This window comes from Engystomops pustulosus, chromosome 4 (genome assembly GCF_040894005.1).
Source record: "Engystomops pustulosus chromosome 4, aEngPut4.maternal, whole genome shotgun sequence".
NCBI lineage: Eukaryota > Metazoa > Chordata > Amphibia > Anura > Leptodactylidae > Engystomops > Engystomops pustulosus.
Genome location: NC_092414.1, coordinates 227494673 through 227507558, shown reverse-complemented (window position 1 = coordinate 227507558; position 12886 = coordinate 227494673). Strand labels below are relative to the sequence as shown.

The following is a 12886-nucleotide window of genomic DNA, read 5'->3' as shown; positions in this document are numbered from 1 at the left end:
CCCCTCCTGGTGAAGGTGCGCTCTCTGGAGTATGAGAGGCTGGGCACGGGGAGGGCCTCTCTCCTTAGTGTCCCTTAGTCTGTCCTCTCCCTCCTGGTGAAGGTGCGCTCTCTGGAGTATGAGGGGCTGGGCAGGGGGAGGACCTCTTTTCTTAGTGTCCCTTAGTCTGTCATCTCCCTCCTGGTGAAGGTGCGCTCTCTGGAGTATGAGAAGCTGGGCACGGGGAGGTCCTCCTTAGTGTCCCTTAGGCTGTCCTCTCCCATCCTGGTGAAGGTGCGCTCTCTGGAGTATGAGAGGCTGGGCACAGGGAGGGCCTCTCTCCTTAGTGTCCCTTAGTCTGTCCTCTCCCCCCTGGTGAAGGTGCGCTCTCTGGAGTATGAGAGGCTGGGCACGGGGAGGGCCTCTCTCCTTAGTGTCCCTTAGTCTGTCCTCTCCCCTCCTGGTGAAGGTGCGCTCTCTGTAGTATGAGAGGCTGGGCACGGGGAGGACCTCTCTCCTTAGTGTCCCTTAGTCTGTCCTCTCCCCCCTGGTGAAGGTGCGCTCTCTGGAGTATGAGAGGCTGGGCACGGGGAGGACCTCTCTCCTTAGTGTCCCTTAGTCTGTCCTCTCCCTCCTGGTGAAGGTGCGCTCTCTGTAGTATGAGAGGCTGGGCACGGGGAGGGCCTCTCTCCTTAGTGTCCCTTAGTCTGTCCTCTCTCCTCGTGGTCAAGGTGCGCTCTCTGGAGTATGAGAGGCTGGGCACAGGGAGGGCCTCTCTCCTTAGTGCCCCTTAGTCTGTCCTCTCCCTCCTGGTGAAGGTGCGCTCTCTGGAGTATGAGAGGCTGGGCACGGGGAGGGCCTCTCTCCTTAGTGCCCCTTAGTCTGTCATCTCCCTCCTGGTGAAGGTGAGCTCTCTGGAGTATGAGAGGCTTGGCACAGGGAGGACCTCTCTCCTTAGTGTCCCTTAGTCTGTCCTCTCCCCTCCTTGTGAAGGTGCGCTCTCTGGAGTATGAGAGGCTGGGCACGGGGAGGACCTCTCTTCTTAGTGTCCCTTAGTCTGTCCTCTCCCCCCCTGGTGAAGGTGCGCTCTCTGGAGTATGAGAGGCTGGGCACGGGGAGGGCCTCTCTCCTTAGTGTCCCTTAGTCTGTCCTCTCTCCTCGTGGTGAAGGTGCGCTCTCTGGAGTATGAGAGGCTGGGCACAGGGAGGGCCTCTCTCCTTAGTGCCCCTTAGTCTGTCCTCTCCCTCCTGGTGAAGGTGCGCTCTCTGGAGTATGAGAGGCTGGGCACGGGGAGGGCTTCTTTGGAGGGGGTTCTCCTTTAGTGTCCCTTAGTCTGTCCTCTCCTCTCCTGGTGTTGGGCTGGTGCTGCACAGTAGATTTTTGTTTTGTGTTCTGAGTATATATAGATGCAGGGGCTTGGAGGCACCGAACCTGGACTTTATGTGGTTTGGATTGATGGGTTGTGGTATGTAGTGTTTATTCTTTTTGGTGTATTTTAAGTTATTGTTTTTTGTGTGAATGGGGCTGGACCAGCAGGTAAGTAATTGTATTTATTGTATATGATGTTTGGTTTGTGTTATATTTTATACTTTATATTTTAATAAAAGCTCTTCAGGTAGGTCTGTGAGAGCCAGAAATCTTACTTGTTTGTAGACCTACATCTCCACAGCGGCACCACAGGAGGATTCCCCCACTCCCAGGGACAGGAAACAAAGGACTGGAACCCTCACAAACCACCAACTTTTTTTTTTTCTTGTCCCTCAGGATGGACGGAACCTAAAGGCTTGTCGGACAAGGTAATATCTACTTTGGAGAGTTTTCCTCAATTTTACTAAGGACAGAGGGACCAATCATCTGCTTCAGATATTAGTTTAATATTGGACTTTCTTCAAAGTGGTCTACACAAGGGGCTTAGAGTATTGACCCTTAAAGTGCAGGTGGCAGCCTTCAGGGCCTTTTTAGACTGCAGGGTGGCACAGTTTTCCATAGTTAACAGACTCCTTAATGGAGCCTCTAGGTTACGCGCCATTAGTTCTCCCTCTGTTCCTCCCTGGGCTTATTATCTGTTTTGAAAGGTCCTCCTTTTGAGCTTCTCCAAGACTCATCTCTTCGGAACCTTTCCCTTAAATTGGTCTTTCTTTTAGAAGACTGCCCTCTTTTTCACCTAAGGTGATTTCCGCTTGTCATTGTCAACTTGAGATTTTCCTCCCTTCTTTGTGTCCCAATCCTTCTTGTGTCACAGTTTCATTCCTGGGATGTATGTAGGTCTATCCCCCTTTATGTGCAGAAAACTAACCAGTTTAGGGCCACTGAATGTCTTCTTGTCCTATTATCTGCTAGTAAGGTGACAATAGCTCAGTGATGGCTAACCTATGGCACTGGTGCCGGAGGTGGCACTCAGAGCCCTTTCTGTGGGCACTCAGGTCATCACCAGAGATGACTCCAGGTATCTTCCTGCAGTCCCAGACAGCCCAGGACTTGCTGTGCACAGAGGTATTTTAAAGTGACAGCTCTACCTGGGACTATTTTCTGCTTTATTGGTGTCCTCAGGTGCTGGTATCAATGAAAACTGTGACAGAGCAGGGAGTATAAATCCCAAATTACATTTCTGTGTTGGCACTTTGTGATAAATAAGTGGGTCTCCGTTGTAGTTTGGGCACTCAGTCTCTAAAAGGTTCGCCATCACTGCAATAGCTCGATGGAGCAGAAGTACCATTGCTTCCTGTTACCAGATCAAAGATTTACTGGTTCCACTGGGGCACAAGGCCTATTCCACTCGGAATCAAGGGTAGCTACCTGCGTATTCCTACTACCTTTTTTCGACATTATCAATTGGACATTTCTTCTGCTCACAACCTATCATTTGGTAAACTGTGATGTCTCCAGTTCCTCCCCTCCTAGGAATTATCAACATCCCCCACCAGGGCCTAGCCTTTCTCCGGGTGGCTGGAGGCAGCCGGGGCCCAGGATATCGGAGTGGCTGGCTTATGCAGCATTGGGCACACTATGGTCACAGTGCTGTGTGTTGGGACCAGAGGACGGGCCTACAGACTGGCAGGTCTCCAGCAGGTGGTGTGTAATAAAAATAGAGGGAGAGGCTGATGAAGGAGGTTTCTCCCTGGGGTAACTTCTGAGTTGTATATAGAAATCCCTAGCTGATGGAGAATGGGGAGCCCCTGATGGTGAAGCAGTCGGATCCAGGGATCACGTGGAGGGGCATTGTGCAAATCAACTCAGTTCTTTATTTGAACATCAACAGCAGGTTGAGTAGGCTTTGCTTCCTGGTAGTGTGACACTGGCTTCTGCAGCACAGGTAGGTGCTACACTCAGCCCAGGTGCTTCCGCCCACAAGGGGTGTTATACTTCCATAGTGAGGTCGCAGCACTCCCCAATCAGCTTCCAGCTTGCTTTACAATAATAACACAGCATATTATTGGTTATAGACAATATATACATTAACTCTTTTATTCCAGCTGAAATTACAGTTGTAATAAAATTGTTTGGTTGCATCCTGAATTAAGGTTCTCTGAAACTAAACTGGTGCGTTGTGAGGAGGGGCTGCATTTAAAGAGAACCCGTCATGCAAAATAACCCCCCTAAACTAAATATATTTTCATAAACTGCCATTAGAGAGCATTGCCTCTATCCCTTCATTGTCCCTCTACATGCCTGTAAACCTAAGCAATGAGGTCCTAAAACTGTATACAAATGACCTGTGAAATGTCCAATGAAGCATTAGCATATTCAAGCTGTCCACTCTATTCATGAGTGGGAGGCGCAGCCACACCCCCAGTGCATGACTGACAGCCTGTATAATGATGTGAGGCTGTATAATGATGTGCTTCCTGGTGCTGGTGGCCACGCCCCCTGCAGCCTGTGTGTGCATGTGTGTGTGTTTAGGAGAGATACAGCAGCTCCATGTTACAGCAGAACATGTCAGATACATGTGTAGCTGATGTCGGTGTCTCTCACCTGTATATTAGGAGGATGCAGCATGTCAGCAGATGCAGCACAGACACCAGCAATGCTTTACTATACATTACACACAGACATGAGCAGGGGGAGGAGAGGGGAGGAGAACAGAGGTGACATCACTGCCTCTGACCATGTGACCAGCCTCATTTACATGATAAAAAATAGATGATTTTACAATAATTAATGTATGAAATAACTAGATAAAGGCTGGGATGGATCCTTGTAAGCGGCTCCAACAGGTAGTAGTGACAGGACTAGTGACACAGACCTGATGACAGGTGTCCTTTAAAGGGTTCCAGTTTCAACACCCCTGCCAATGTGCAGACAGAAGAGTGTTGCGAGTAAGCCCCTCAGTCGTATAGAGGTAATTAGCAGTGGTAGACATTGCCTGTATAGCAAGGGTTAAGGTATGTGATGTCTCTTATCCAATGATATTCTTTTATGTGAACTGGAGTGTGATTGGAGAGTGAGCCACCACCTGGACAGGAAGGGGCAAGGCCTCTTGAGTTCCAGAGACCACTGAGAGCACATGCTCTCACCACATGAGCAGCTCCTAGGCCCCAGCTCTCCCAGAGAGCACAGATCTGTCAGTGACTAGAGAGATGGTGTGACGCACACCTCCAGTGCCACACTCAGAACTTAGACCCAGGACAAAGCTGCAGCTTCCATATCTGGACACAGCTACCTCCCAGCCTGCACCTACTACCAGGCTGGTGAACCAACTCCTGAGGATCACTCTCCATGACCACTCCAGTAATCCGGACCCCTCCTATAAACTGGAATCTGTAACCAGATCTTTTGGCTTGTTCCCTGCAGTTGTTTCAATAAAGAACCGCAAGTTACTTTTTGCACAACGTTGCCTCCATCTGTTCCCTGGATACGGCTATAACACCAAGGGCTCCCCCTCCATTACCCAGGGACTTATCTTACAGACACTCAGGGGTTGCCCCAAGGAAAACCAGTACATCAGCCTCTCCCTCCATATTTCTTGCACACACCACCTGCTGGAGGACAGCCCTCCGGTCCCCATGCCAAGCACCGTGACATCAGCATGCCCTAGGCCGCAACCGCCAGCCACTCCGGTATTCTGGGCCCCAGCTGCCTCCAGGCCCCAAGAAAAGGCCCCGGTGGGGATGTTGCACAGTCCTTTGTTTCCTGTCTCTGGGGTGGGGGGATCCTCCTGTGGTGCCGCTGTGGGGGCGAAAAAGTTCCAATTACAGGTAAGTGTTATTTTCATCTTTTCCGCCATAATTTGAAAATAAATTCTTTAATAATCAGACAATTTGACTTCCTGGATTTATTTACTCATTTTGTCTCTCATAGTTGAGGTTCTACCTATGATGTCAGGTACAGGAATCGCTCATCTTTATAAGACAGAGAACGTGTACAATTGGTGGCTGACAAAATACTTTTATTCCCTGCTGTAGCTGAAAAAGGGCGTCAGTTAGTTACTAGGGCTCCATGGGAACCTGTCACTGGCTGTATGTGTGAAAATGTGGTGACAGGTTCCCTTTAAATGCCAGCATAGTGAGTCTATGCGAGACCCCAACATGTCATTCTGCTCAATCTATAACAGTTGTCTGTAGCATGAGGAAATCCCCATATAGTGCAACGCTATATTGGATCCGCTCAAGTACCCGAAGGGGTCTAAAAATACAGTTCCTCAGAACTCAAATAAAATACCCAACATTTTTATGATTTCATTTGTTTATCACCACATCCCAAAATTTCTGATCCCCTATAACGGAAAATGGTTCCCAAACGTCTGACTCAACACTTTATGCCATTTTAATAAGTGTTAAAATGGTTGTACAATCCCGTAATAGTAGCAATAATAATATCATAAAACGTGTCTTATAGGGTATACAACGTCTTATGGGACACGCCACGCCTGTCTTATGGGACGCGCGACATATATCTTATAGGGTGCACAACGTCTTATACGATTCCTCAAGTCTATCTTATTGGGTGCTCGACGCCTTTGATACAAAATCCCACTGCTGTCTTATTATTTTTGCATATTTCTCAATAAAACAGTTAAAATATAACGTTATTCGGACCCAGAGAATAAAGGAGACATTTGGGGCACACAGTGAAAGCTGTAAATACATGGCCAATAGAATATGGAGCAAATGGTTTTTTTGGCAGGGAAAATTAAATGGCAAATACAATCTATTTGGCAGAAGACAAGTGGGGAATAAAAAATGGAAAAGGGGCCTGGTCCCTAAGGGGTTTAAGTATGGGGAGGTATAGATGGAGAAGTACTTGGGTCCGGAATGACTTTGGCTGTTATAGATGGAGAAGTACTTGGGTCCGGAATGACTTTGGCTGTTATAGATGGAGAAGTACTTGGGTCCGGAATGACTTTGGCTGTTATAGATGGAGATGTACTTGGATCCGGAATGACTTTGGCTGTTATAGATGGAGAAGTACTTGGGTCCGGAATGACTTTGGCTGTTATAGATGGAGAAGTACTTGGGTCCGGAATGACTTTGGCTGTTATAGATGGAGAAGTACTTGGGTCCGGAATGCCTTTGGCTGTTATAGAGGGAGAAGTACTTGGGTCCGGAATGACTTTGGCTGTTATAGATGGAGAAGTACTTGGGTCTGGAATGACTTTGGCTGTTATAGATGGAGAAGTACTTGGGTCAGGAATGACTTTGGCTGTTATAGATGGAGATGTACTTGGATCTGGAATGACTTTGGCTGTTATAGATGGAGAAGTACTTGGGTCCGGAATGACTTTGGCTGTTATAGATGGAGAAGTACTTGGGTCCGGAATGACTTTGGCTGTTATAAATGGAGAAGTACTTGGGTCTGGAATGACTTTGGCTGTTATAGATGGAGAAGTACTTGGGTCCGGAATGACTTTGGCTGTTATAGATGGAGAAGTACTTGGGTCCGGAATGCCTTTGGCTGTTATAGAGGGAGAAGTACTTGGGTCCGGAATGACTTTAGCTGTTATAGATGGAGAAGTACTTGGGTCCGGAATGACTTTGGCTGTTATAGATGGAGAAGTACTTGGATCTGGAATGACTTTGGCTGTTATAGATGGAGAAGTACTTGGGTCCGGAATGACTTTGGCTGTTATAGATGGAGAAGTACTTAGGTCTGGAATGACTTTGGCTGTTATAGATGGAGAAGTACTTGGGTCCGGAATGACTTTGGCGGTTATAGATGGAGAAGTACTTGGGTCCGGAAAGACTTTGGCTGTTATAGATGGAGAAGTACTTGGGTCCGGAATGACTTTGGCTGTTATAGATGGAGAAGTATTTGGATCTGGAATGACTTTGGCTGTTATAGATGGAGAAGTACTTGGATCTGGAATGACTTTGGCTGTTATAGATGGAGAAGTACTTGGATCTGGAATGACTTTGGCTGTTATAGATGGAGAAGTACTTGGATCTGGAATGACTTTGGCTGTTATAGATGGAGAAGTACTTGGGTCCGGAATGACTTTGGCTGTTATAGATGGAGAAGTACTTGGGTCCGGAATGACTTTGGCTGTTATAGATGGAGAAGTACTTGGGTCCGGAATGACTTTGGCTGTTATAGATGGAGAAGTATTTGGATCTGGAATGACTTTGGCTGTTATAGATGGAGAAGTACTTGGATCTGGAATGACTTTGGCTGTTATAGATGGAGAAGTACTTGGATCTGGAATGACTTTGGCTGTTATAGATGGAGAAGTACTTGGATCTGGAATGACTTTGGCTGTTATAGATGGAGAAGTACTTGGGTCCGGAATGACTTTGGCTGTTATAGATGGAAAAGTACTTGGGTCCGGAATGACTTTGGCTGTTATAGATGGAGAAGTACTTGGGTCCGGAATGACTTTGGCTGTTATAGATGGAGAAGTACTTGGGTCCGGAATGACTTTGGCTGTTATAGATGGAGAAGTACTTGGATCTGGAATGACTTTAGCTGTTATAGATGGAGAAGTACTTGGGTCCAGAATGACTTTGGCTGTTATAGATGGAGAAGTACTTGGGTCCGGAATGACTTTGGCTGTTATAGATGGAGAAGTACTTGGATCTGGAATGACTTTGGCTGTTATAGATGGAGAAGTACTTGGGTCCGGAATGACTTTGGCTGTTATAGATGGAGAAGTACTTGGGTCCGGAATGCCTTTGGCTGTTATAGAGGGAGAAGTACTTGGGTCCGGAATGACTTTGGCTGTTATAGATGGAGAAGTACTTGGGTCCGGAATGCCTTTGGCTGTTATAGAGGGAGAAGTACTTGGGTCCGGAATGACTTTGGCTGTTATAGATGGAGAAGTACTTGGATCTGGAATGACTTTGGCTGTTATAGATGGAGAAGTACTTGGGTCCGGAATGACTTTGGCTGTTATAGATGGAGAAGTACTTAGGTCTGGAATGACTTTGGCTGTTATAGATGGAGAAGTACTTGGGTCCGGAATGACTTTGGCGGTTATAGATGGAGAAGTACTTGGGTCCGGAATGACTTTAGCTGTTATAGATGGAGAAGTACTTGGGTCCGGAATGACTTTGGCTGTTATAGATGGAGAAGTACTTGGATCTGGAATGACTTTGGCTGTTATAGATGGAGAAGTACTTGGGTCCGGAATGACTTTGGCTGTTATAGATGGAGAAGTACTTGGGTCCGGAATGACTTTGGCTGTTATAGATGGAGAAGTACTTGGATCTGGAATGACTTTAGCTGTTATAGATGGAGAAGTACTTGGGTCCAGAATGACTTTGGCTGTTATAGATGGAGAAGTACTTGGGTCCGGAATGCCTTTGGCTGTTATAGAGGGAGAAGTACTTGGGTCCGGAATGACTTTGGCTGTTATAGATGGAGAAGTACTTGGATCTGGAATGACTTTGGCTGTTATAGATGGAGAAGTACTTGGGTCCGGAATGACTTTGGCTGTTATAGATGGAGAAGTACTTAGGTCTGGAATGACTTTGGCTGTTATAGATGGAGAAGTACTTGGGTCCGGAATGACTTTGGCGGTTATAGATGGAGAAGTACTTGGGTCCGGAATGACTTTAGCTGTTATAGATGGAGAAGTACTTGGGTCCGGAATGACTTTGGCTGTTATAGATGGAGAAGTACTTGGATCTGGAATGACTTTGGCTGTTATAGATGGAGAAGTACTTGGGTCCGGAATGACTTTGGCGGTTATAGATGGAGAAGTACTTGGGTCCGGAAAGACTTTGGCTGTTATAGATGGAGAAGTACTTGGGTCCGGAATGACTTTGGCTGTTATAGATGGAGAAGTACTTGGATCTGGAATGACTTTGGCTGTTATAGATGGAGAAGTACTTGGGTCCGGAATGACTTTGGCTGTTATAGATGGAGAAGTACTTGGGTCCGGAATGACTTTGGCTGTTATAGATGGAGAAGTATTTGGATCTGGAATGACTTTGGCTGTTATAGATGGAGAAGTACTTGGATCTGGAATGACTTTGGCTGTTATAGATGGAGAAGTACTTGGATCTGGAATGACTTTGGCTGTTATAGATGGAGAAGTACTTGGATCTGGAATGACTTTGGCTGTTATAGATGGAGAAGTACTTGGGTCCGGAATGACTTTGGCTGTTATAGATGGAGAAGTACTTGGGTCCGGAATGACTTTGGCTGTTATAGATGGAGAAGTACTTGGGTCCGGAATGACTTTGGCTGTTATAGATGGAGAAGTACTTGGGTCCGGAATGACTTTGGCTGTTATAGATGGAGAAGTACTTGGATCTGGAATGACTTTAGCTGTTATAGATGGAGAAGTACTTGGGTCCAGAATGACTTTGGCTGTTATAGATGGAGAAGTACTTGGGTCCGGAATGACTTTGGCTGTTATAGATGGAGAAGTACTTGGATCTGGAATGACTTTGGCTGTTATAGATGGAGAAGTACTTGGGTCCGGAATGACTTTGGCTGTTATAGATGGAGAAGTACTTGGGTCCGGAATGCCTTTGGCTGTTATAGAGGGAGAAGTACTTGGGTCCGGAATGACTTTGGCTGTTATAGATGGAGAAGTACTTGGGTCCGGAATGCCTTTGGCTGTTATAGAGGGAGAAGTACTTGGGTCCGGAATGACTTTGGCTGTTATAGATGGAGAAGTACTTGGATCTGGAATGACTTTGGCTGTTATAGATGGAGAAGTACTTGGGTCCGGAATGACTTTGGCTGTTATAGATGGAGAAGTACTTAGGTCTGGAATGACTTTGGCTGTTATAGATGGAGAAGTACTTGGGTCCGGAATGACTTTGGCGGTTATAGATGGAGAAGTACTTGGGTCCGGAATGACTTTAGCTGTTATAGATGGAGAAGTACTTGGGTCCGGAATGACTTTGGCTGTTATAGATGGAGAAGTACTTGGATCTGGAATGACTTTGGCTGTTATAGATGGAGAAGTACTTGGGTCCGGAATGACTTTGGCGGTTATAGATGGAGAAGTACTTGGGTCCGGAAAGACTTTGGCTGTTATAGATGGAGAAGTACTTGGGTCCGGAATGACTTTGGCTGTTATAGATGGAGAAGTACTTGGATCTGGAATGACTTTGGCTGTTATAGATGGAGAAGTAATTGGGTCTGGAATGACTTTGGCTGTTATAGATGGAGAAGTACTTGGGTCCGGAATGACTTTGGCTGTTATAGATGGAGAAGTACTTGGATCTGGAATGACTTTAGCTGTTATAGATGGAGAAGTACTTGGGTCCAGAATGACTTTGGCTGTTATAGATGGAGAAGTACTTGGGTCCGGAATGACTTTGGCTGTTATAGATGGAGAAGTACTTGGATCTGGAATGACTTTGGCTGTTATAGATGGAGAAGTACTTGGGTCCGGAATGACTTTGGCTGTTATAGATGGAGAAGTACTTGGGTCCGGAATGACTTTGGCTGTTATGTCGTAGACTAGAAGCTGCCACGGAGGCTTCCTGGATCCACGGACATCCATGCACATAGGACAGAACTGGGGCCATGACCTTCCAGCAGGAACAGTCCACATCGATCTGCACAGGGTCACCCGGTAAGGACAAGCAGGGACGGTTCTAGACCAAGTGCGGCCCTGGGCAAAACTAAAAGTGGGGCCCCTAAATAAAACAGTTTTATGACCAGTCACAGTCAGCAAGACGGTCAGTAACCTTTAGTCTGGTAAAACAACCTGTAATATGGGAGAATTTTATAGGAGATTGATGGGCAGCATGGTGGTTCGCTGGTTAGCATTATAGCATTGCAACTCTGGTCAACATCTGCAAAGAGTTTGTATGTTTTCTCGGTGTCTGTGGGGGTTTCCTCCGGTTTCCTCCTACACTCCATACATACTGGTAGGTTGAACAGATTGTGAGCCCCAATGGGGACAGGGACTGATCTGGCAAGTTCTGTGCAGCGCGGCGGTATCTGTGTGCACTATATACAAAGAATTATTAATTATTATTATGATAGAAGGTAAATATGAAAGCGAGATTTCTAGATGCAGAATATACAGGAGCTGATTATATATACACTCACCGGCCACTTTATTAGGTACACCTGTCCAACTGCTCGTTAACACTTTCTTTCAGCCATTTCTAATCAGCCAATCACATGGCGGCAGTGCATTTAGGCATGTAGACATGGTCAAGACAATCTCCTGCAGTTCAAACCGGGCCTCAGTATGGGGAAGAAAGGTGATTTGTGGCCTGTGAACGTGGCATGGTTGTTGGTGCCAGAAGGTCTGGTCTGAGTATTTCAGAAACTGCTGATCTACTGGGATTTTCACGCACAACCATCTCTAGGGTTTACAGAGAATGGTCCGAAAAAGAAAAAACATCCAGTGAGCAGCAGTTCTGTGGGTGGAAATGCCTTGTTGATGCCAGAGGTCAGAGGAGAATGGGCAGACTGGTTCGAGCTGATAGAAAGGCAACAGTGACTCAAATCGCCACCCGTTACAACCAAGGTAGGCAGAAGAGCATCTCTGAACACACAGTACGTCCAACTTTGAGGCAGATGGGCTACAGCAGCAGAAGACCACACCGGGTGCCACTCCTTTCAGCTAAGAACAGGAAACTGAGGCTACAATTTGCACAAGCTCATCGAAATTGGACAGTAGAAGATTGGAAAAACGTTGCCTGGTCTGATGAGTCTCGATTTCTGCTGTGACATTCGGATGGTAGGGTCAGAATTTGGCGTCAACAACTATCTCTCTACGTATATACAGGAGGAGAGGGTATACACAGGAGATGGATATGAGAGATAAATACACTAGAAGAGAAATAGAAGATTGATAAATAGAGAAAAAGTAAGATATATAAATGGGTCGGATTATAGGAGATGGAGAACCAGACAGATAGATGTTAAGAATCTTCCCGCGCGAATTCAGCCGAGGGATATTAACCCTTTCATCGCCCGGTATTTCTGGATATTTTGTCGCGGTTTTGGTCAGAGCAATTTTGACGTTTACAAATAAAATCGAAATTACAGCAAAGAAAATTAAAGTGAACCGCAGCAAACCACAGATTTTCTGAAAGCATTAAAGAGTTTATAGACAGCGGCGCCTTCATGCAATTTAGATTCAAACTGAAACATTTTATAAAATATACTTAAAATTTGACTTTGATGGCAAAAAATGTTCTCCAAACAGAAAATATTTACCTTCACATCCCAAATGTATTAAAAGGTCATGTGTAGAGCTCACAAATGTTCACATCAATAAATCCACATGATATCAGTAACACTGTAATAACCGGATATCTGCTTTTCAGCTAGAAATTTTAAGACAGTCACAACCTGCAAAATATAGCAATAAAACAGAATAAACAGTAAAGGCGCCATAAATCTATAGAATAGAAAGCAGACAACCAGGCCATGCATTTGGCAATTAACATTTGACCACCCTCATGTAACTTTGTGACAAACACAAAAAGTGCATTGAAAATGTCTTGATAACATACAGTATGTGGAGGTTTACGCACAAATAGGGAACTAA

At 45.9% G+C, this 12886-nt stretch overlaps 1 protein-coding gene across 1 annotated transcript in view; it reads left to right on the top strand.

Annotated features, from left to right (window-relative positions):
* Positions 1-12886, top strand: part of LOC140125832 (sex hormone-binding globulin-like) — a 66236-nt gene that overhangs the window by 36081 nt on the left and 17269 nt on the right. The window contains exon 2 of the mRNA XM_072144706.1: positions 10833-10948. Coding sequence (XP_072000807.1) covers positions 10833-10948 — 116 coding nt within the window. The remainder of the gene's footprint in view (positions 1-10832; positions 10949-12886) is intronic.